The sequence below is a fragment of the Copadichromis virginalis genome, linkage group LG2, assembly GCF_057382275.1.
Source record: "Copadichromis virginalis isolate Kocher_CV1m ecotype Utaka linkage group LG2, C_Virginalis_male_GT1.1, whole genome shotgun sequence".
Lineage (NCBI taxonomy): Eukaryota > Metazoa > Chordata > Actinopteri > Cichliformes > Cichlidae > Copadichromis > Copadichromis virginalis.
Window position 1 is genome coordinate 25864326 of NC_140619.1, and position 22591 is coordinate 25886916.

The window sequence follows — 22591 nt, forward strand, 5'->3', positions numbered from 1 at the left end:
CAGCAAAACAACAATAAACAAATAATAATAATTTTTTTTATTTTTTTTTTTTTTTTTAAAAAGGGGGATTCAAAAAAAAAATTTATTAAAAAAAAAAACCTCTGAAATGCAAACATTTTTCCAACAGAAAATAAAAAAAATAAAAAAATAATCACAAAATAGCTTAAGGTCAAGTAGATACATGTTAGCATTAGTAAATTTCAAATCCTTTTAATGCATCACATGAATAACCCAGTATTTTTCCTTGACCTTTACATTTTAAAAGCTAGCCTAACTTAACTTCAAAGGAGCTGGCAATTGATCACATGCCTGTCCTCAAAAGTTAAAGAACTGCAACCAGGATATGTAAATTTGACACCCTATGTTAGCACTGATGTAGTAAAATCTGTTTTGCTGCGTTCTCTCTTTTTATTTTTTTTTATTTTTTTTAAGGTTTATGTCCTGTGTATACATTTATACATACAGTCTGCAGAACAGCAGCAATGCGAGACAGATTTACAGCTGTGGTTAATTTCAACAGCATGCTGCCGCAACACGTTCAAGATATCAATATTCTGAAGGTGACGAGCCAGTGGGAGGGAAGGGAAATGCAAGAGGGAGGTGGAGGAAGACTAAGGTGCACAAGCACTGTGTATGAGGCAGAGAGCAAGTGACTGAGCAGGAGAGTGAGAGGGTGTTTGTGTGTGTGTGTGTGTGTGGGAGAGAAAAAGAGAGAGAGAAACAGTAGTGATGATCGACGCCAGGCTGCCACCACTCTGTAGCAGTGAGTGGCTGCAACAAAAAAGCACAGAATAACATCCCTGACTCCCTGCTCTGCTTTTTTCTCTCTCTCCCTGCGTCTCAGCTAGCAGACGAGGGCTCCGCTCACAGCTCTGCAGAGGCTATGCTGAGACTGAGCCGGCGTCAGAAGCAAGATCTCTGGCTGCCATCAACAAGTTAGGGTTGGAGGACCACGGCAATGAAAGAGAAGCGCTTGATCTTCAATTAACGGTCTGAGCTGACACCATTGCGGAGGAAAGGAAACAAAAGGGTAAAAAAAAGAAAAAGAAGAAAAAGGGAGAGGGGGGGGGTCTGATCACTGGAGTCGCTCTGGATGCAACTGATCAACTTAAAAAAAAATAATAATTTCTTCAAGGATTCGTGGGCTGGAAGAAAAAGACTCACTCTTCTATGAGCCTGGATTTTAAAGGACTAACAAAATAAAAGGAATAAACATCTAGTCGGGACATGGAATTTCATATTTTGTTTGAATTGGGTGGGTTCAGAATTGCTTTATTTCCCAAGAGGCTGATTCCTTTTGTGCTTAATCAAAAGGGCTTTTTCCCTTTGGATTTTTCTTCCATCTGGTTGCTCCAAGAGTCTGCGGAAAAGGACAGTTGAATGCAGCCTCCGATGTGCACAAAAGAATGGGTAAGTTAGCCCCTTTATATGACAGGTCTGGACATGAATAGGGAATACAAGTAAGAGTGAGGGAGGCTGAAGACTAAAAGCTCTTCTGCCTAGTCTATTTACTGCAATGGTCCTTCATGTTTCCTCCTTCAGACAGAAGAGTTGGGAAGACATACATTTTTAACATTTGAATCTTCTAGAAGATCTCATAAGTGATGAAAAAAAAGATTTTTTTTTTAATTATTATTTTTTCCTGAACACCCTATGTTAGTTTTTTTCTCCCCTAGGAAAAAAAAAAAGAAGCATAGAGCACTTAATTAAAAAAAAAAAAAAGGACAATATTAAGAAAATTATGCTCGAATGAATAGCACAAAATGTGGACCAAAACAGGCTTAATATAAATGGTAAGGGAGAGGAGAAAAAAAAAAAAAGGTCTGCCTTATGTATGCAGCTGATCATTAGAAGCCTTGCTGAGAAAATGACATCTCCATTAAACCGAATCTCAAGGGTATCATGTTTACATACACTGTTAAAGTTGCCAATGTAAAATACCTTAGCAGCTATATGTAAGGACAAGACAGAGCGTACACAAAAAAGCATAACTGCCAGCATGAATTAGTAATAAGTACTCTGCAGAGATTAGCTTTCCCGCCCCACAGTTCATTTTCTTGTCTTTGAACCCACCCAGGTTTCCATTCAAGGTGGCCATTGGTGGGACCTGCACCAGCGGCTCTGTCTGTGATCAGCATGCTCCTAGCGTGCCTGCTGTCTCCTGCGTTGTGCACAACCTGCCCTCAAAAATGCCGCTGTGAGGACCTGCAGTTTTACTGCGACACCCAGGGGCTTAAGGCACCTCCAGATGGTGTGGACAAGGGAGCCCTGGGGCTGTCATTACGACACAATAGTATCACTGAGCTCAGTCCTGATCAATTCTATGGTTTCAGCCAGCTCACTTGGCTACATCTAGACCACAACCAGATTACCACAGTACAAGAGGATGCCTTTCAAGGGCTCTATAAACTGAAGGACCTCAATTTGAGCTCCAATCGTATCACCAAGTTGCCCAACACAACCTTCATCCACCTCATCAATCTTCAGATACTGGACCTGTCCTTCAATCAGATGACTGCTTTGGAGCCAGAACTGTTTCACGGACTGAGGAAGCTCCAGATACTCCACCTCCGCTCTAATTTACTTCGCACCACACCTGTTCGGGCATTTTGGGACTGCCGTAGCCTGGAATATCTGGGCCTAAGCAGCAACCGTCTCCGAAGCCTGGCACGAAATGGATTTGCTGGGCTCATCAAGCTTAAAGAGCTCCACTTGGAGCACAATCAACTGACCAAGATAAACTTGGCCCATTTCCCTCGCCTTGTTGCCCTTCAATTTCTATACCTGCAATGGAATAAGATCAGCAACGTAACATGTGGCATGGAATGGATCTGGACCACGCTGGAGAAGCTGGACCTCACAGGAAATGAAATTCGTGTCCTGACCCCTGATGTATTTCAAACGCTGCCAAATTTAAAAGTTTTGCTGCTGGATAACAACAAACTGAGCAGCCTGGATCCCCAAGTCTTGGATATGTGGCAGTCTTTGGGTATGATTGGGCTGTCCAGCAACCTTTGGGAATGTACCAAAAGGATTTGCTCTCTTGCCACTTGGCTAAGCACCTTTAAGGGAAGGTGGGAGCATTCTATCCTCTGCCACAGTCCTGAATATGCCCAAGGTGAGGAGATACTAGATGCCGTTTATGGATTCCAACTTTGTCAGAATTTTTCAGTACCAGTCGTTCAGACCATTAGTACAACAACAGACGCTACTACAGCTGCAGAGATCACAAGCTCCTTGTTTGGAATTATGCAGCCGACCCCCACACCAGACTATGCAGAGGATTTTGGGAGCTTTACCACAGTCACTACCACAACAATCATAACACAAACATCACGCACTGCTCAAGCTACTACTGCTCCATTGGAAGAGGCAGCTGTAACAGATGACTTCGCAACTGCAGACAACACTGTTATGACTCAAAGGGTTATCATGGGAACTATGGCCCTTCTTTTTTCATTCTTTTTCATCATTTTTGTTGTCTATATCTCACGGAAGTGCTGCCCTCCTACCCTGCGCCGGATACGCCACTGTTCGGCTATTCAGAACCGCAGACAGATGAGGACCCAGCAACGACAGCCTATGGCAGACCTAGCTACGCAGGTACCCTATAATGAGTATGAGCCCAGCCATGAAGAAGGGGCACTCGTAATCATCAACGGCTACGGGCAGTGCAAGTGTCAGCAGCTGCCTTACAAAGAGTGTGAAGTATGAACTCTTATTTATTCCTAGAGCATATGGTTTGTCATTTGACCATTTCAGATGATACAGGGTTTGATTTTTTTTCCCAGTTTATGTAAAAAGCATAATTTCTACAAGTGAGATTTGAGAATATGTGAGAATGCTACAATGGCAGAGGTTGGGCAGTTACAGGACGTTGTAGAGATAGTCACAAATTTATTTTTATATGAATGCAAGGTTGTTCATATCAGGCAGGGGCAATCATTTTAAAGAAGAAAATTGTAAACTGTGAGATCTGTCTCCACCACTGTCTCTATATTCTGCAGCACAGAGAAACTACTTTGCCAAGTGGCCCTCTGCTAACAGAATACATTAAGGGAAGATGTGATTTATGTATTTTCTTTTAAAAAGTAAATATTTGAAATGCTGTTTCTAACTACACCATAGGCAGTCCAAGCCAAACATTCAATCACTGGGGCAAATGAACAGAACCAATTATCAGAACATTTTGTTTTGTAGCTTTGTTTTGAGAGAACTATAATACATTAAAGGGCACTAAGACCAAACTCAAATTATGAATTATAACTGTAAAGTAAATGTCATTATTGTTATGTTATGAATAAAGAAATCATCTGTTACGGATAGAAGAATCCTGAAATTCTATTGAGTAATCACTTATGACATTACGTTTAGCAAATCTGACATGGTTCCACGGTTTCCCACCAAGAATACATTTGGGTTGCCAAATTCAAATAACAGAAAACAAAAAGAAGAAGAAGAAGAAGAAGAGAGGCTGTATTTAGTAAGAATGAGATTGTTTTATTTCTAAAAAAAATAAATAAATTTGGATTTCCTCCAAAGAAACATTTCTGTGTGGAAATGCAACTGAAAGTGTGGACTGAGAATGGAGAATTTATGTTCAATTATATAAATTGGAAAAATTACCTCTTTAATCAGACGTTACCCCCGTAAATGAAAAGCTGTTTTGCAGCTGACTCAAGTTAATGGATGTTTTAGCTCCCACCCACGAGGGCTCAACACCACAAATAAATTCTCAATCTGTGGGACAGACTGAACAACTGTGATTAACTTCCAACACACTACACTGCTTAGAAGGAAAAAAAAAAAAAAAAAAAAACAACTCATGGATGTCAGCCTCACCCTAGACATGGAAAATGATCTACAATGATCTGTACATGGATTCTCCATTTTCAACTGCCATACAAACTGTGACCATAATATTTCCAACAGCTTTAGGTGTTGATTACAATTAACTGATGAGCTATATTATACCAGGATCAATATACAGACAAGCTAGAGTGAGGGTAGCAAGTGACAAACTGTAACAAACAGCTCAAATGCCAGACAGGAGCGCATTTTATTCTGAATACAAAACCCCAGTAGCCTGTGCTCTTTACTGCTTACACACTAATAAGTCCTGACAGGCTCAAGATTGAACCAATTAAAGCAAGGCAAAATGAACTTAATATTCTATCACCCACACCAGTGATCTAGAAACATTTAGTCATGCTACCACTGAAAAATAATACAGTATATTAATCCTTGTGACCAAAAATCATGTGCGAATATATTTTTAAGGTTTTGTTCTTGTTAGCGAAAAATGAATTTCAGGTCCTAGGTTAGCACTCGAACGTGTCAAGTTAAACTGCGGTCAATACCCTGAGAGCAAATGGAGATCCAGTGATAAGCAAACAGCAAGCCTGGGTCAGGACACATTTGTATGCAGCAGGGGGAGGATGTGCATTAGCATCAGACTAAAGCTGCTGCAGTAGCTTCGCACTTCTTTGTGTTCAATTTAGTAGTGGGGGTAGGGTGAAAGAGTGGGGCTGAGAGGAATAGATAGGACGATGAAGACAGAGTTTAACAATGGGGTTATGTCTTTTTCTTAACAATTCCGAGCATCCTTTTGGGCAAGTAAAAGTAGTAGAGAATGGAATGACAGCACCTTAGGCATGAAATGTACACTGACCAGAGTAGCAGCAACTTCACAGCTAATCAAGTGTTGAGCAGTCCAATGTTTGAACACTGTAAAATTCAAGTACTCAGCGATTTTACGATATTCTTATCAATTCCTAGGACTAGTATTTTAACTCGTGTTTACTAAAGTCTGCAATTAGTGATGACAAGATGCAGCACTTTTAAGTGAGATGCCTGGTTTTCAACAATTAGGGTGAAGTTCATTGGCTGATGCCCCCTATAGGTAAGGAGGAGGTACCATTTGTGGCTTTGTCTTTATATTGAGCTTGTCAAAATTTGGCTTCACACTCAAATGAATGCTTGCGTGTCAACATGTCTCAGCACATGCTCATAGGATGCCTAAAACAAGAAAGTGCTTTTGTAAACCAAAAATTGTTACACTTCATGTCTGAATTGAATGAAAGCATTGCATACACTGATCAGTCAAGCACCTCCATTTTCTAATTTAAGTTGTTTCCAGCTTAGCACTGCTATAACTATTGCCCTTCTAATCTGTCTTGCATGTTCAAGAGTCAAAATTCAGTTGAATATTTCCTAATCTCATTCAGCAAACTTTATGGGGAGACTTTGTTTTTGATAACACCAAGTATGGGGATGTATATGGAATTCCTATAAAGTTCTGTCCATCATTAGACATTTCACTGTTTAATACTACAGTTGTACCAAGTGACTGAAAATCCACAAATTTGTAGAAATATGCATCCCTTTGCACTTTGTAATCTGTTTTTGTTTCCTCTTGTCATCCTCTAGCCCTTGTTCCCACCCTGCCTAAAAAAAAAAAAAAAAAAAAAGAAAAAAAAAAAAAAAAAAGGAAAATAGGGAGAAAAAAAAAAAAAGAAAAAAAAAAAAAAAAAAAAAGCAGCACCAATCCCCTCTCTAACCCAACCTCTTTGTGCAAAATGAATGCTTTTCTCTTCCCATTTTCCTTTTGTATTGTAATATGTACAATTTCATATCTGTATAGTGGATAAGCTGTGCCAAACTGAAGAAAAAAAAAAAAAAAAAAACATTGTCCCCTCAAAACATATATTTTTTAAATAAAATGATTATAATTTACAAGGTGTTTGCCAACTGATGGATGCTCACAACTTGGTTTGGTCTGTAATTGCACTTTAGTACAGTGTATAAATCATGATACTGCAAAACTCTGAACATCAACAAAGTGAAATTCAACACTTGTTGACATTCAAGAAGGATAGTTTAAATATTTATGATTTTAAAAATTCAATTTTTTTTGCTATGAGGATTCATGTTTATGGGTACATTCAAAAGTTAATTAACTTTTACTTTACCACAAGCTATAGGTTGTTGTTTAATAGAAGAGCAAATAGTGAAAAATCTACAAACTAACACTGCAATGAATAACCAGTAATTAAGCTATTAAAGCATTTCCAGTCTTATGTAAGACTGAATTGTTGAGAATATTAACTGCACCAAATTCGTGATTTTGCATCGACACTGGTCCTATGTGATTAAATGCCCAAAATTAAATGACCGATATACAAGCACTGCAGTTACAGATAATGATCATCAGATAACACCAGTAACATCCAGCATTGTCCATTTTTCTTGGATGTCAGAGCAAAAAACTAGAGATTAAACTTTGGAATTAGAAACTCTGTGACAATGTGATATTTACTTACATGGAGAAAATCAAAACCAAAACCACAAATTAAGACTTCACATTTCGTGTGGGCTAATAGATTGTAGGCAACATTAATGGCATGGGTGTTTCCTTTTTCTTAGTTTTTACAAGTGACATTTATAAACAGTACTGTCTTTGAGTCTAGTTTCAGATTCAACTTTCAGATGAAAAGAAAAAAAAAAAAAAAAAAAAAAAAAAGTAGTAGATATAATTCATCAACGCAAAAAAAAAAAGTCTTAAGCTTCTATGTGCAAAATATAAAAGAAAAAAAACTATCAAAGTGAAACATTCACACAAGACAGTAAAGCAATTTACATAAAAACTAAAACAACAGAAAAGACTTCGTTTTATCATTTCAGTGTCCATATTTTTTTTCTACAGTTGTATAACACTCCAGTAAATACAGTTATTGGCTATCTAACCTCTGGATTTTCGAGCCACTCTCTAAATCTCTGCTTAGTGCAAGTATTACTGCCACTGCAAACAACAAATCCAATATTGTTTTGATTTTAGACAGACTGAGTACTTGAATCCAGACAACTTCCACATTTTTGGATGATTAAACAGAGTACAAACTTAACTCTACCATGTTTGTTCTCACTCACTGACTGCTCTAAAACAGCTAACTGAAAACAAAATAATATCAAAATAAACACCTGACAGGTATTTGTTCAAGAAACTTTCCATAATTTACATATTTCTAATCATATTTTTAGTGCGCACTTGTGTTATATTAAGTAGAAATTATAAAGGCACAGAAACTTGTTAAGCCATTTTCTTCATATAACTATTTCATCTGAGGATTGAAACAAAAACAAAAAAAAAAACAAAAAAAAAAACACCACACCCCTCTAACCTATGATCTTACATTTGTCAGAAGGTTCAGATAATAAATAACTACAAGAGCCACTTCAATTTTACCTGCTCTTTTCTGATGAGGTCTACAAAAAGCAAGCTTCCGTAATTAACCTGGAGGGTGTACCCAAGTGAGCAAGGCACAAAACTGACGAGTCTGACAGCACGGCTTCGGCAGTGTGGTTCAAGGACTCAGAACCCATGTATGTTTCAGGTACTCATTATAAGACCTCCAATAAATCTAGAAAATGCTTACTAGGAGAGACACATTGATCAGGACTCTCATCAGCATATAACCCCTAATGTATCTATTGCTTAAATTTAAAGCCATTCTCCAAGGATATCACTGGTGAGTCCTAGCACAAACAATTGAGAATTACAAACCAATAGACATGCTTGAATATTTAGCCTAATAAATTAAAATCTAATTCAAACTTAGAACAGCACTTTTATTCACAAAAACCTATGGCCGTCATGTTACCATATTACAAAATATTCCAGACCCAGCAAGTCTGCCACTGCTGTCTCATAACCAGAGAGAAATGGTCCAACATCAGGCCTGCTTTAAGTAAACAGCAAAAATTCCAACTCGAGCCTAATCAAACCATGTTTTCTACAAAACAAACACCAACGTTGCTTACACCACTTAAACCATCTGGTACTTAACTGAGGGATAAGCTTTGTTTTCTGAAAGGTACCTAAGCCCTTAGTTTTAAAGCTATAACTTTTTCTGTATGCAATATACATGTTCTTCGCAGTCTGTTTAGGTTTTAGATTCAACTATAGTTCCAAGATACAGGAACTCAAAGACAATGGCCTTACCTGGCTAATAACTGGATTCCACATTCTCAGTTGAATCCATTTTAAGATGTGCCACTTTGGCTCTGAGGCAGCCACCTCTCTACGTAGACGGACACCAGTCCTTCTCAATCTCAACAGTAAAGGAATATTAGTGTTATATTTGAAAGTGTTTGAAACTTAGAACAAGGAAAGAAATGAAGGCTTCTTAGTTTGATCTTGTCACTTAACAGTGTATTCACAGTGTTGTAACTGTAAAAAAAAAAGAAAAAAAAAAAAAAAGAAAAAAAAAAAGAAAATGCAGTATTGAAAGAAAACATTTAAACTGATGTACATTCAATGAAAATGTTATGGTGCTAAATATGAGTCTACCTTAAGGACAACTACCATCAGAAGGACCATCTGCATGCTTAAGCTGTTGCATCGGTATTTTTCAGTATATTACACTTATAAATTGTTTCCTCAGCTCTCAAGTGACCAAGAAAGGGACATGGCAAAAGGTCAAAAGTTGACACAGAAATTTGTAATCTGAATTAATACAAATATATTAATATACAGACAAAGCTTGCCACAGCTGCCAGCAAATTATTTAAAACAAGCCGTCTAATGCAGTTCACAACACACCCTGTTAAAGAAAGGGTGTACCTCATTTACCTGACAGCAAAGCTAATCAAAAAGCTTGGAATTCACCAGCAAAAGATCACCCCATCAATGAAATGTAGCCTGAAGGGCTTTTACTGACAGACCAGTGTTTTATGGAGGCTGTAAATACAGAAAAACCTTTGGGACTCTAAAGCTTTCCCCGTTACATTGTGTGGAGTGCAATTTGTTTTAATTATCCATTGAGATTACAAATAGACAAATTTAAAATAAAATAAATAAAATCAAAAACCCTGTCACTCTCCCACCCCAATATTTTTGGTAAAAACAGTTTATAATAATCACAACCTCTGGGTACAATATCAAACACAATCTTTGTTTGTTTCTTTGTTTGTGTTTTAAATATGTCCAAACAAAATCCTCATGTAAAATGTCAATCAATATCCTCATTAGCGTTGTGAACTTGTTATTAACACACACACACACACACACACACAATAAGGGTACCAGGTAAGGCGGGTACATGGCACAAGATACAAACCTAAAAAGTATTTAAAATGAGAGGCACGCACAGTGTAAGAATAAAACAAAATTCATTTTAGATGCCCAAGGCAAGAAAACAGCAAGACTTAAGAAAAGAGTGAGGCACTAAGAAAAGAGGGCACAAGCAGGAAGACTGAAACCGCAAAAGAAAGTGAAACAGAACTCAGCAAGGAGAAGGCAGAGTGTGGAAAGAGAACTACACCAAAAACCACAAGCAAGGAGGACAAGTTGGGTTCCACTACATTGGCCAGGTATGTCTTTTTTGCCTAAGGTGAAAATGATAATATATCCTATCCGGTTGAAGAAATTTAAATGTCAGTAGCTGTGTATGTCAAAACAAGCAAGTGTCACTCTCCAATGTGAAATGAAACCCTGACAGATGCCGAGAACAAGGGATGCATTATTAATAAAAAGTGGCAGAAACAGTTGCACTCGACATGTGCCATGCCAAACTGTCATGACAATATGGAATAATTGAGGTCACACTATGTGGCAGTGCTGGGGCGACATTCCCCCCACCCACCTTTCCACTTCACTGGCTGAGTAGACAAGCTCTAGTCTTATTAAATGATCATCATTAGCATTGCCCTTACATTTTCTACTCTGGGAACACGAAAAAAGAAAGACACTTGGACATATCCAAGTGATTCATCCGCATAATGTGCTTGATACATTTAGACATCTGTAGCTAGTGCATCCCAACTTTTCTATTCACTTAGTTCCATTGAATGAATGAATGAATGAATGAATGAATGAATGAATATCTATCTTTCTATCTATCTCAAAGCTCAAATTTATAAAAGTCAATACAACTTGTACAAAGTGTCTGCTGTATACAAGATAAACAAATATTAAATGGTGTTCAAATCAGCTCATAATTTCAACTGCTCCTCGAATAACTCTCATGGTTGAACAAACAAATGAAACAAGCAATAAATCACCTGCTGTGAATGTGTATAAAAAGGCAGTTTGAAAAGCTCAAAAACAGACCTAAACAGAACATTAAAAAAAAAAAAAAAAAAAAAAAAAATGCTTATCAAAACAACTTTAATATAAACCAAGCTGGCTTTGAAACAAAATGTAACACAAAAAAAACAAAAACCTGATTTCTAGACAACATACCAATTGTCATTATCTATCCAGCCCTTTTCCATATAAAAATGATCAAGAGATTTTTAAGAGGGTATTCAAAGGACTTTTTTTTTTTTTTTTTAATTATCGCTTTAATATATTGTTGCAGCATGCCGCAGCCAGATCATTTGTATATTACTACTGGGGGTTGTACAACTTGTAATATGCCTAATTAAACAAACCTACACAAAACTTAATGAAAAAGATTAACAAAAGCATTTTTGTTTCATGGCCTAAGGGATGAGGAACACACTAGCACATAAATGCAAGCTCCAGAATTTGATTCTTGGCCACTGCTGTTAGCACATTTTAAGCTCAAAGCAACTCAAGTCGTACAACATAAAGTATAGTACAACAACCCTACACTGAACAATTAATTATACTCCAAGTTAAATCCTTTCAACAAAACCTAAGATTCAATGCTTGAGTTTTACTATACGATACTAGGAAATCTTTGAGTCAGGAGGAGTGCAGGAAAAATGGAGAAGGGGGGTAAACAAGTTGTAGCTAGAGGGTATGAAGAAACATAAGGGATGGGAATGAATGAGTTAGGAGTCTTTCCAACACCATGAGCTGTGAGTGTAAACCCATATGCTGTAATGGCTACATACCGTTTATTGACTTTCACTGCTTCATCTGCATTCAAAATGATCTACAGTTAAAAATCAAGGACATCATGTAGCAAGGTTGTGCCAAGCATAGGCCTACACTGGTTTAGGCAAGAAAAAGACTGCCTCCCTGAAAGACATCACATATATTATTATCTCTCTGTCTTGGAATAATTTGACACATCCTCAAACAAGTGTGGTTTGTTTAGATGCTTAAGATTCATAACAAACATCTACCACAGCTTTAAAGGCACCATTCTTAGAGGCTAAACTACGCCATTAAAGCACACTGTGGACAATGACACATTATGCTTCTCATCTGTTGTTTTCATTTGGCCAAATGAGTGGTCATACACCTATCATGTCCACTTATCATCAGAGTGGTATTTCGCTGTAAATCTAACATCTCAAGTCATACAGGGTAACATGGCTGGCATGGATGAGTCCAGTGAAGTGGAAAAGTCATTTTGAAGCAAATCAGAGATGCTTCATGAGTGTCTTGAACCTTAAAATAAACTGAACATGTTGTGGATGGACAACGAGTGCAAACCATGACTGCAATTCTTGAGGCTAGAATAAGAGAAAATGACATTCAAACTTAGTTGACCCACAACTGCTAATTTTGTCAATGTCCAATGAAAACAAATTTTGAGGCAAACCTGATCTGCAATCAAATAATTTTATAAGCATTCACTGGTATGGTGCTTTTATGCTCTGAGCGCCCCGTGCGGAGTTGGACATCACATCATCTGGGGGCACGCCATAACATTTGTGACACCCTAGCCGGTCATGCAGTTTTGTAATCTGATGCTTTGCGCTAGGGCTGCACGATTAATCATTAGAAAACCGCGATCTCGATTCATACTTATGTGCGATCTCATTTCCAAAAGACAACGACGAAAAAAGAAAGAAAAAGAAAAAGAAAAAAAGACGACTGTACCGCATTTTGATCCGGGACGTACTCTGCATGAAAACAAGCGCTCACTCTTCCTGCTCAACAAATGACAAAGGCGGAGCCTTATACCACGTGATACAGAAGCTGTGCCGTGTGATGCTAAAATTAGCAGGGAAAAAACAACTGAGAACATGTCAGGGATGACGAGAAAGTGACAGGAGAAAATCCGTTCCGGTCAACCACCCAAACATCAATAACGGGAACCTTATACAGCGCTTCCCTATACACGTCGAACTCCCGCAGGCACAAAGAAATTACGGAGGCTATTTTTCTATTATAGCATTACCTGCTCTATACACGCAGTGTTGAGCAAAGGTGGAGACAGAATTTCAAGCAGTACAACATTTTGCGGCAACAACAAAACGTGAGACATTTGTTGTTTTTATGTTTATTTATTGTTTTTATGTTCAGTCTCAACTGTTACGAAGTTGATGTGCAGTTAATAAGTGCAATAAATATTTATACTGGAAAAGAAAATCGTGAGAGAATCGTGATCTCAATTCCAAGCCAAAAAAAAAAAAAAAGAAAAAAAAAATCGTGATTCTCATTTTATGCAAAATCGTGCAGCCCTACTTTGCGCCGTGGCCACCACAGCTGGGTCGAACAGTGTACCCTCGTGTCGGTTTTTACCGCCACTTTAATGATATGCCAGTGCAGCATCTCAGAGATCTCTCTCTCTCTATCTATATTTGTTTGTTGTTTTTTTGTTTTGTTTTTGGGACAAAACAAAATCCAACAAATGGGAGCAGATTTGCATCTACATACAAAACATGTCACATTAATCCAGTGATAAGACATCAGCACTTGTGGAAAATTTTTCCTTTTGAAGGATAAAAAACAGTTTTTGCCATTAAGTCATCTTTTTTTTTTTTTTTTTAATATTAGATACTTCCCCAAAGGCAAGTGAACTCTAAAAAAGGTTGTGCTCTTGGTCTTTATAGGTCCACTGAATCCTTAAAATTCTAAACAGATTTCACAGGCACGGCATGCAGGGCCAAGGCCAGGAATAAATATATTACTTTTTGTTACAGACAGAATAGTAATTTTAGCATTTAATAAATCAGCAGGCTCAGTTCTGACATCCAGCAATGGTGGGTGAAGTAACTGCTGGTAATGGCTGAAAAATCAACTTCTCAACTTTGAGGCAAGCAACTAAAGCAGCTACCAATGAGAGCACAGGATACAGTAGATTGACATGACAAGGTAGTAAATATATTAGGGGGTCACCAAGGCAACTTGGAGCTTGGAATGTCCACTAATGACCAACCATCAGTGACCAAGAAATGACCATCAAACAAATAGTTTCCTGTGTGGACTGGGCTTAATTGTCTCTAGCTTGGTCATTATGCTCTGCAATATTTAGTATTGTAATTTTTCTCATCTTTTCTATATGTGTATAGACTTTCCTAAGTCTTTTCTTTCCGCTGAATTTCAGAAACAAACTAGTACTTCAGTTTAAAAAGTTGTTCACAACAAGAAATATTGAGTAAGACCACATTTCGCAATTTAGTTTATATATTGAGTACTATGGGCAGCACGGTGGCATGGTGGTTAGCACTGTTGATATTGAGTACTATACTTTATGGCATTAAGCAAGGTCAAGGATTAGCTATGTAATCACTTACATAATCGAATTAATTGTCACTGACAGTTATGTGTTGGTATTGGTGTGCCTGCAAGTGGAACAGATTATGTAAAGACTCGCATATTACACTCACATAAAGTCAAATGTTAAGAGTTTAACTCAATCCATGCCAGAATGAATTGTGTTTGTAGTCCGTTGCACAACCTTTGACCTTAGAAAATTGTTCTGCCTACAATAAAGAAGATGGGACGAGATAACATGACAAGAAAACAAAACTGAAAAGAGACTTACATTGCCCATATACTCAGACAGAAGGTCCTGGAGAGCCTGGCGCACAGAATTGCATTCGGCCACAATGCGCTCCCTGCGGTCATCACGTGTGCATGAAGAGTCAGCCATGAGGGCAGCACCACTGATGATGCTCTCAAGGCGCTCCTCCAGGGAAGGGCGGAAGCGCTCCTCGCTGAACGCCAGGGGGTCCACAATGATTTGTTTCTGTAAAGAAAGGGTCAGAGGGAAAATTACACAGGGAGAAAAAAAAAAAAAAAAAATGCACAATCATGGTACACTGATCTCTCCTTCACAAAGCCCAGAGTAACAAGAAAGGAAATGACTGAACTGACTGACTCTGAGGTGAGGTGGAAAACCAGAAGGGAGGAAAGTGCCATGTTGTCTTTTTTTTTTTCGTCTCTGTACACCCTGAACAACAACAACAACTTCCTTTTTTAGCGCCTTTCAAAGGCAGTGTTACAAAGTGCTTTCCACATGGCAAAGAATAAAACAGATGTGTCCAACCAGTAAAGTTCATGGAATGTGTGTAGTGATTAAATTCCTCTATCTACACCAATTTACGCCAGTATTCCCCACAATGCCAAATTCTATCCCGACTTTATGGCTTGAATAACGGCCACAAAAGTGTTTTTGCAGAACATTATGAGCCAATAATATTTTTATGTTAAGCTCTTATATCTGGCTGAAGCCTGTTGAGTGATTTTTGATTTACACCTGACACAAGTTCACCTTAGTGGTCCCTGTTAAGGTGTTTACAGTTCAAAAAAAGGAAACTGGTCAAACATTTAAAGTACTAAACCTTGGGGTAAAGAAGGATGCAGTCTCCAATTGAACAAATACAAACCAGCGAGTATATACAAAGCTGCATATACTCGCTGAGCAAAATTCAAATCTCTTCATCACGACCCACTCTATAAGACGCTGAAATAAATTAATGTAAACTGAAAACAGTAGTTTCCAGCAGTAATACAATAAGAGGCCTGGTGTGACTGAGGCTTTTTATAGAGCTTGTCTGGAACTGTTGTTATCTGAGTGTATCCAGAAATTGTAATGAGACTGGCAATTCTAAGATTTTTGGCAACGGGCAGTTATTTGTAAAATGGTCTGTAGTCCATGAAAGCATGGCTAAGTTTTTGGGGGTTTTTTCTTCACTGACAGTCCACCCTCCTGCATTGTCTCTCAAACTCAAAGATGGTTTATTTTTGTTGTGGTGGAAGGGCAGCAGTATCAAAGGTAACGTTAAAGCCACTAAAGGCAAAACCCTGTATTAAACTTCAGAAATTGTAAAACAAATCTTCAGGGTTAATTGATTATCCGGGACAAAGTGAAAGTAACTTTTGCTGTCAATTTAAATACACTGCTTCAAGTTAAGCAGGTAATAATGATAAAGTCTAATATACATTCTCTTTCTCTCTCCCCAAAGCAACATGTCCTGGTTTAAAATGGTCCTACCACAAATGGTGAAGAAAATAAATTCTCAGAAAAGGCCACACTTCACATAGTTAACACACTCTGCTAAAAAGCCATTAGGTTCCCACACAGAAAAATAAAATGGCTTATATATAAAAAAAATAAACACAAAATTAATTTAGGGATAAAGAATTTAAGAAAATAAGGCCCTGGCAAGGAAAATGGTTTAAATGGTGTAATTTAAGGCATTTAAAACAGGCTGAGCCTCCACTGTACAGTTTGACCCTGGGGCGGATATACCTTTTGCAGGTTCTTCATGGGAAAACCAAGTTACAAAATGTAACCCAAATGTTGTTTCTAGTGTAATAAAAACAGTAACAGTAGAGTTTGTGATTGAGAACCCCATTAATTTATTAGCTAAAGAATTTAATACAGTAGCAGATGAACCTGAACACATGGTGACGACTTAAACCTTAGTAAGCTTGAGAACTGCTGCAAGGTGCCTTGTTTTGAGTATTTTCTCTCCTTTCAAGTTCAAACCATGCAGCAACCATTTGTGCATTACTGAAGGGAGCATAGTCATCCTGGAAGAAATCACTTTCATCATAGTTTAAATGCTCCTCCAGTTAATTTTGTTTAGGCACTGCTCGTTTTTCTTAATTTAAGCTTGATTATGTTCAAGTAAGGTTTCAAGTTTTTGTTTTTTGGTTTTTTTTTTTTTTTAAATCAAACAGCAGTTGAAAAACAGTTTCCAGCTGTTTTAGGCATGTGCCCTGCTTGCCCAAAAATATCTCAGAAAAGGGTGTGGCAAAGAAAGTTCCTTGACAAAGAAGAAGGAAAACAAAAACTGCTGTGATATGTGCCTATAGACCAATTTCCACAGGCTGTATTTTTTTGCCGTCTCAGTATATATTTTATATACAAGTCCAATGAACGTCAGCACTTACAAAGTCCTTAGTGCAAAAAGGCCGTCAGCATAGGGATTTCTTTTTCCCCTCCTCACTGTGCTCACAGCGTTCTTTGTTATAAATAGTTCAATTTTTGAAACACTGCTGCCCTCAACAATGTCACTTGCCTCTCAACCAAAGTCAAGAAGGTTTACAATATTAACACTGTAAATATTGATGAAGGACTGAACTCAAGAAGTAACCAAAAACAGGACACCATCGATACTTCCAGCGCAAAAAAGACAAACAAAAAATATATATATTTTCTTTTTAATTAAATCAGATATTCTTCAGGGGTCTCCATACTTTTCCATGCAACTGTACAACTTTCTTTTCTTTCAAGTATTAGTTGGGTAGTATTTATCGCTCATCTCAGTCTAAGAGGTGCTCCAGCAACCCACACTTTTTTCCATATATCTGTAGGACAAGGGAGCCAACTTAAACGTTTCACTTCACACGGGTAAATCTGCTGAGAAAGGCTGCTGGTGGTGACTGCGGAGGGTTAAGGTATCAATACAACGTTTGTGACAGTCTAAGACAGCCAACTTACTCGGGGAGAAATGAACTCTGCAATACTGCTGCAGATGCCCTATTGCTGAAAAATATTCAACAATTCAGCTGTTACAATCGTGGTTTATTAGGCAGCCCGCCCTCTATCACTGCCACCTCCAGCCCCCCTCCGTTATGTCTCATCTGACCTCCTCTGCTTGCGTGTCATATCACCATGGCAACAGGCACACGAGAGAGACATGGAGGAGGAAAAAAAAGAGAGAGGGAGAGAGATGGCGGGGGTTGACTCATTTGCTAATTTTGCCTTGCACTTGAAAGTGGGCACCACAACTAGGTATTCTGGAAAAGGCCTGCATTCCAGTTTATTTAGAGTGTGTGTAATTACCTGTAAAATAATCACTGATGCAACAGATACAAGGGCTTTTTTTTGTCACCTGATCAATATTGATTAATCACTCAGAAATGATGCCGTTAGGCAGAAAAGCTTTCATACTAATGATCTTTTTATTCTAGAGTGAAAAAAAATATTTTAAACACAAAAAAAAGGGCTTGACGCAAGCCAACTATGATATCATCAAACTCTTTTCTTTCAGCCATCAGCCTACCCTTGCCCTAAAAATACACATTTGTTCAATGCACAAACGGCATTGTGTTATATTCCCAAGTGGGACTACTTTGAGAAGTAATGCTTAGTTCATGAAGGACACTCAAAGAAGACGGTCTTACATAACACATGTACTACCTTAAGTATAGTTTTAGTCAAGCGTTTTGTTTTTTTCTCCTATTCTAGCGGGTACTGAATCAAACGGAGAGCATCTTGCCTTTTGGCTTATTGAGTCCACCACCTCCAAAAAAGAAAAGCAACAAATCCTTTAAACATTGGAATTCTCAGGCACCCTAACCGTGACAAAATTTGAAAGCCTTTAATGGTTTTGTCCAGGGGTCATCTAATACATCAAGACACTAGCAGTAATATAGAAATCAGGGAATAGAATGCCGCTGAATTTTGGCGGCCTACAGTCATGGCAGGCGAAATAAGCATTAACAACCAAGTGAGTAGATCCTGAGTTATTTCTCTCAACTTTCAGGTGAGTATTTCAAACAACTACCCTTCAACAGGAGTGAAGGGTAGTGCTGACATATGAGGGTGAAGTAAATACATTAGAGTGTTACCTAGTAGCGTTAGCAACTGCCTGTGACCAATTCGCTAGTTATAGGACCCAAAACAAGATAAATAAACAGCAAAAAGACTAAAAACTGTAACAAAACCACTTAAGGGCCTTCCGAAACCAATTCTTCACTAAAATACAAAATGTATCACATCACACATAAGATTGCACACACGCACAAAAAGCTAAATAAATAAAAACCTGATTATTAGCCTGCAGAGTGTGGTTGACATTAGCAGGCGCCTTCTTTTCCCCACACGTTAGTGTAGGTTCACATTTCTCCACTAACAACCACACCAGATTACACCCTACATAGAGCCATTCATTTTCTATATCAAAGTTCTGAAACATGCTGGTTCACATGTCTGTCTTTCAGGTTTCTCGTTTACATCTCCCCTGAGAGAAAGTGCACAAGGGGGGCACTGCAGCCTGGTGCATGGCATAAGATCTCAGAAACAACAATTAACTGGTGTTATACATTAAAAGTAAAATAAATCAAAAAAAGGTTGTTTAACCAAAGATGTCCATCTTTGTTGGTACAAATCTTTTAACTGTCAAATTGACTACTAATTTCAGAGAGATACAAATAAGTATCTCCCAGCTCTAGATGAAATAAATAGGTGCTTTGGCCATTACCAAATAATTTTTAGAAAACAAATTTTGTTTAGCAAATTCAGTTAACTCGAGTTTCATTTACTGAGGAAAAAGCACTGCTTTCTTTTACTAATGGCAACACAGACTCATTACCTTTGCATGCAGATCTTGCTTACGCGCAGTCACCCTTCCCACGGGTCACATTCTAGGCCGGGAATAACTGTGCAAGCAACTCCCAAACCTCCCATGTCAACCAGCAGAAATACCATGGTCTGCAATAACTATGAGTAATTAAACAATGCATCATACAGCCACTGGCTAATAAAACATGAGCATGCGAATTGCATCAATCACACGAATACACAGTGTCTCAGTATGAGCAACACATCAAGACACTGCTACTTGCGAAATGACTTAATAACCAATACAAGATGAATAATTCATTGAGCAAAAGAGGACACAACAGAAACCTGTACTTCTGTGGAGCTTAATTTGTCTCGTGGATTTGTTGAATGTCTTTGGACTTTATCTTAACATGAAAAATCTCTTGTAAACAATAAGTTACTTTGCAAGTGTGACAGAATAAGTGGCAATGGAAGAGAAATCAGGTTAATCTTCTCTGCATTTATCACCCCAGGCTGCATTAAGTTGATTAGCTTTGTGTTTTCCAGCTGTTATCCTGATGTTGTTTCCTATAAATATTATGAGTACATTATCACACGTTTTATATACCTTTCAAGTTCATTTTTCTTAAGCAATACATTTTGTAAAACCTGACCCATCACACATCCTCATCACAGGTAAAAAAAAAAAAAAAAAAAAACTTTTCCATTTTATGCGACAATAATGTGAAGCTCTAAGACTCATGTTACTTTAGTCATTTTTAAAAGCATATGGCAGTTATACTTTTACTTTCGTGGTTAAATTTGACTGATGCTGTGTCACTACCTCTGCACTGTAATGTTGCTGTTGGCAACTTGTTTCAATAAATACGCACTTCAGATTAGGCAGTGCGTCATCAGTGACAGTAGCTCATTGGAAAAGGACAGAAGATGACCTTTATTTTCTTTGCTCTACATGTTGATGCCTGCAAACTGCAATAACTGATTTATTTTATTTTATTATTTATGTCATATATCGTCAGAAATTTAGCACATTTCCATTGAATGTTGTGATACAGCTTTGAGGCTATATCTCCACCCCCTCTCCGCCCCCCTCCTTATGATGCGTTCATAAAGACGGACTAATCTATGTCCTTCAAAGAATGGAGTAGTAGTGAGTCAAGCATGTGCCTTAAAGCCATGTCCCAAGTTTGTCCATGTACCTCACTAACTTTGGGGGGTTTTCGTCATTTCATGAGTCAGTTTGGTTAGCTCTATATACTAGCATTCTGACCCAAGTCTAATGTTTCGTCCTAGTCAGGCCTTTGTTGTTAGACTTAGGAAAAATGTCATTTTAAATGTCATGCTTTTCTAGATTAAGCAGATACCTGGAAGTGTGACAAGTCAGGTTGTGACTTGTAAGCCACTCATTTGACTTACATCAAAATTGTTGAGGGCATCGGCAAGCTCTCCACCCCCTCCTGACTGACTGAGTGCTGAATCTCCGGTGGGAGTGGCCTGGGCAGCATTGGAGATGCCGGACACTGCAGACTGCAGCTGCTTGTAGATCAGGTCACGGTTGGCCTTGTATGCTGCCACGTCAGGATGCTGCAGGCAGGCACGGGATGCTGTGTACAGCAATGGGATGTTCCTCTGTAGCACCCCACGGGCAGCAGCCATTTGGTCCTTGTGCTGAACGTCCTTTAGTTCCTAGAATTAAGAATTAAAAAAATTTTTAAAAAAAAGATCAGAAAAAAATGATAAAAATGTTCAACTTTGAGGAGGAACAGCTATGGGAGGTAGTGTGGTAATATACTTTATATTCAAAATGGACTTGTCATGCCCTTACAAAGACACCAAGTGTAGCAGTTTATTGTAGATGACCCAGATTTTTTTCCGTCCCTTGCAGAAAATACAGTCATAATCAGGTCAATATAAAGTGCCTTTGCGATTTAATACATCACTATTCAGACCATAGCATTGTACTCTAGTTACAGATTCACAGGAGGAGGAGAGGAGATAGCGATCACTACCCCATTGTAGATTTATTATACATTTACAACGAAAAAAAAACAAAACAACTAGCTTACATACACCAACTACTTCAGCTCCAACTGGACTACTCCCAAGGATTTTATCTCTACTACTCGTTTGCAATTAAGCCCTATTACTTCCTGATTTCACTCTTGTTAAACATTTCCATCCACACCCAAATGTTGTAGTTAAAAAAGTAATTTTCTCTCAAAACTATTATCAGTTAGATGACTCGATGGCCAAGAAGGAGAACATACTACTGATCACCAATTCCCAAAGCAGTGAGTCCACTATTCAAATTCCAGCACGCTGGGACATTGGCAAAAGGTCACAACCCACTTCCTCTCCTCCATCTCCATCAGCAAAGTCACATAAATGTCCAAAAGCAAGTTTCAACACATTACACCATTAAATAAAAAAAAATAAAAAAAATGTTATAGTATGATGTGCTAAGTAGCTTAAGATAATAAATGTCGGAGGGCAATTGACATTTTGGTCTGTTTGACCTTCATTTTCAATTGCAAACAAGGTTTCACTTTTATATTATATTCACAGCCCTATGACAGCTGGAATAGACTCTAGTGACTCTGAACTGAGTAATGCTGGGCAGACACTGTGCGATTTTTGGCCCATTTTGAGCCGATTTTTGAGTCGTTCGACCGTTTTGGCGATCGGCCCGATTTTGGCCTTCATCGTGCGTCATGCATCGTGTAGTATACGTGGGGTAACGAGAAGCGATTGACACCTCACAACCAGCTCCCGATCATCAATCGCTTGGTCGTGAGGGTGTCACCGCAGTTTCTCACACTGCGCACGCGCAAACACAAATGTCAGCGAAAAAGACGGCGCAGCACGGCAGTGCAGCGTGTGATCTGGAAACAAGCGATGGAGGTACAACTTGTAGAACTATGGAAAGCTCATCCGAGCCTTTTCGATGTGGCCTCACAAAATTATCACGACCACAACAACCGTGAAAATAGTTGGATCTACACTGCTGCTCAATCACAGCTGCCTGATCAATGTTTTTCATTAGCAATTTAACAAAGTTGATGATGGTGGTGTGCGTGTCTGTGTGAGTGAAAGACAGAGAGGGAGAACGAGCGACAGAATTTCTGTTATAACCTTCATTTTATGGA

General features: G+C 38.3%; 2 protein-coding genes across 2 annotated transcripts in view; one reads left to right on the forward strand and one right to left on the reverse strand.

Moving 5' to 3' along the window:
* ctnna1 (catenin (cadherin-associated protein), alpha 1) overlaps positions 1–22591 on the reverse strand; it is an 84437-nt gene that overhangs the window by 45635 nt on the left and 16211 nt on the right. Inside the window, exons 6-7 of the mRNA XM_085475465.1 lie at positions 20862–21131; positions 14691–14894 (exon numbers count right to left, since the gene is read on the reverse strand). Coding sequence (XP_085331591.1) covers positions 14691–14894; positions 20862–21131 — 474 coding nt within the window. The remainder of the gene's footprint in view (positions 1–14690; positions 14895–20861; positions 21132–22591) is intronic.
* lrrtm2 (leucine rich repeat transmembrane neuronal 2) lies at positions 731–4822 on the forward strand. Its single transcript, XM_085475478.1, has 2 exons — positions 731–1410; positions 2078–4822. The coding sequence occupies exons 1-2, from the start codon at positions 1407–1409 to the stop codon at positions 3712–3714; spliced, it is 1641 nt and encodes a 546-aa protein (XP_085331604.1). The 5' UTR covers positions 731–1406; the 3' UTR covers positions 3715–4822.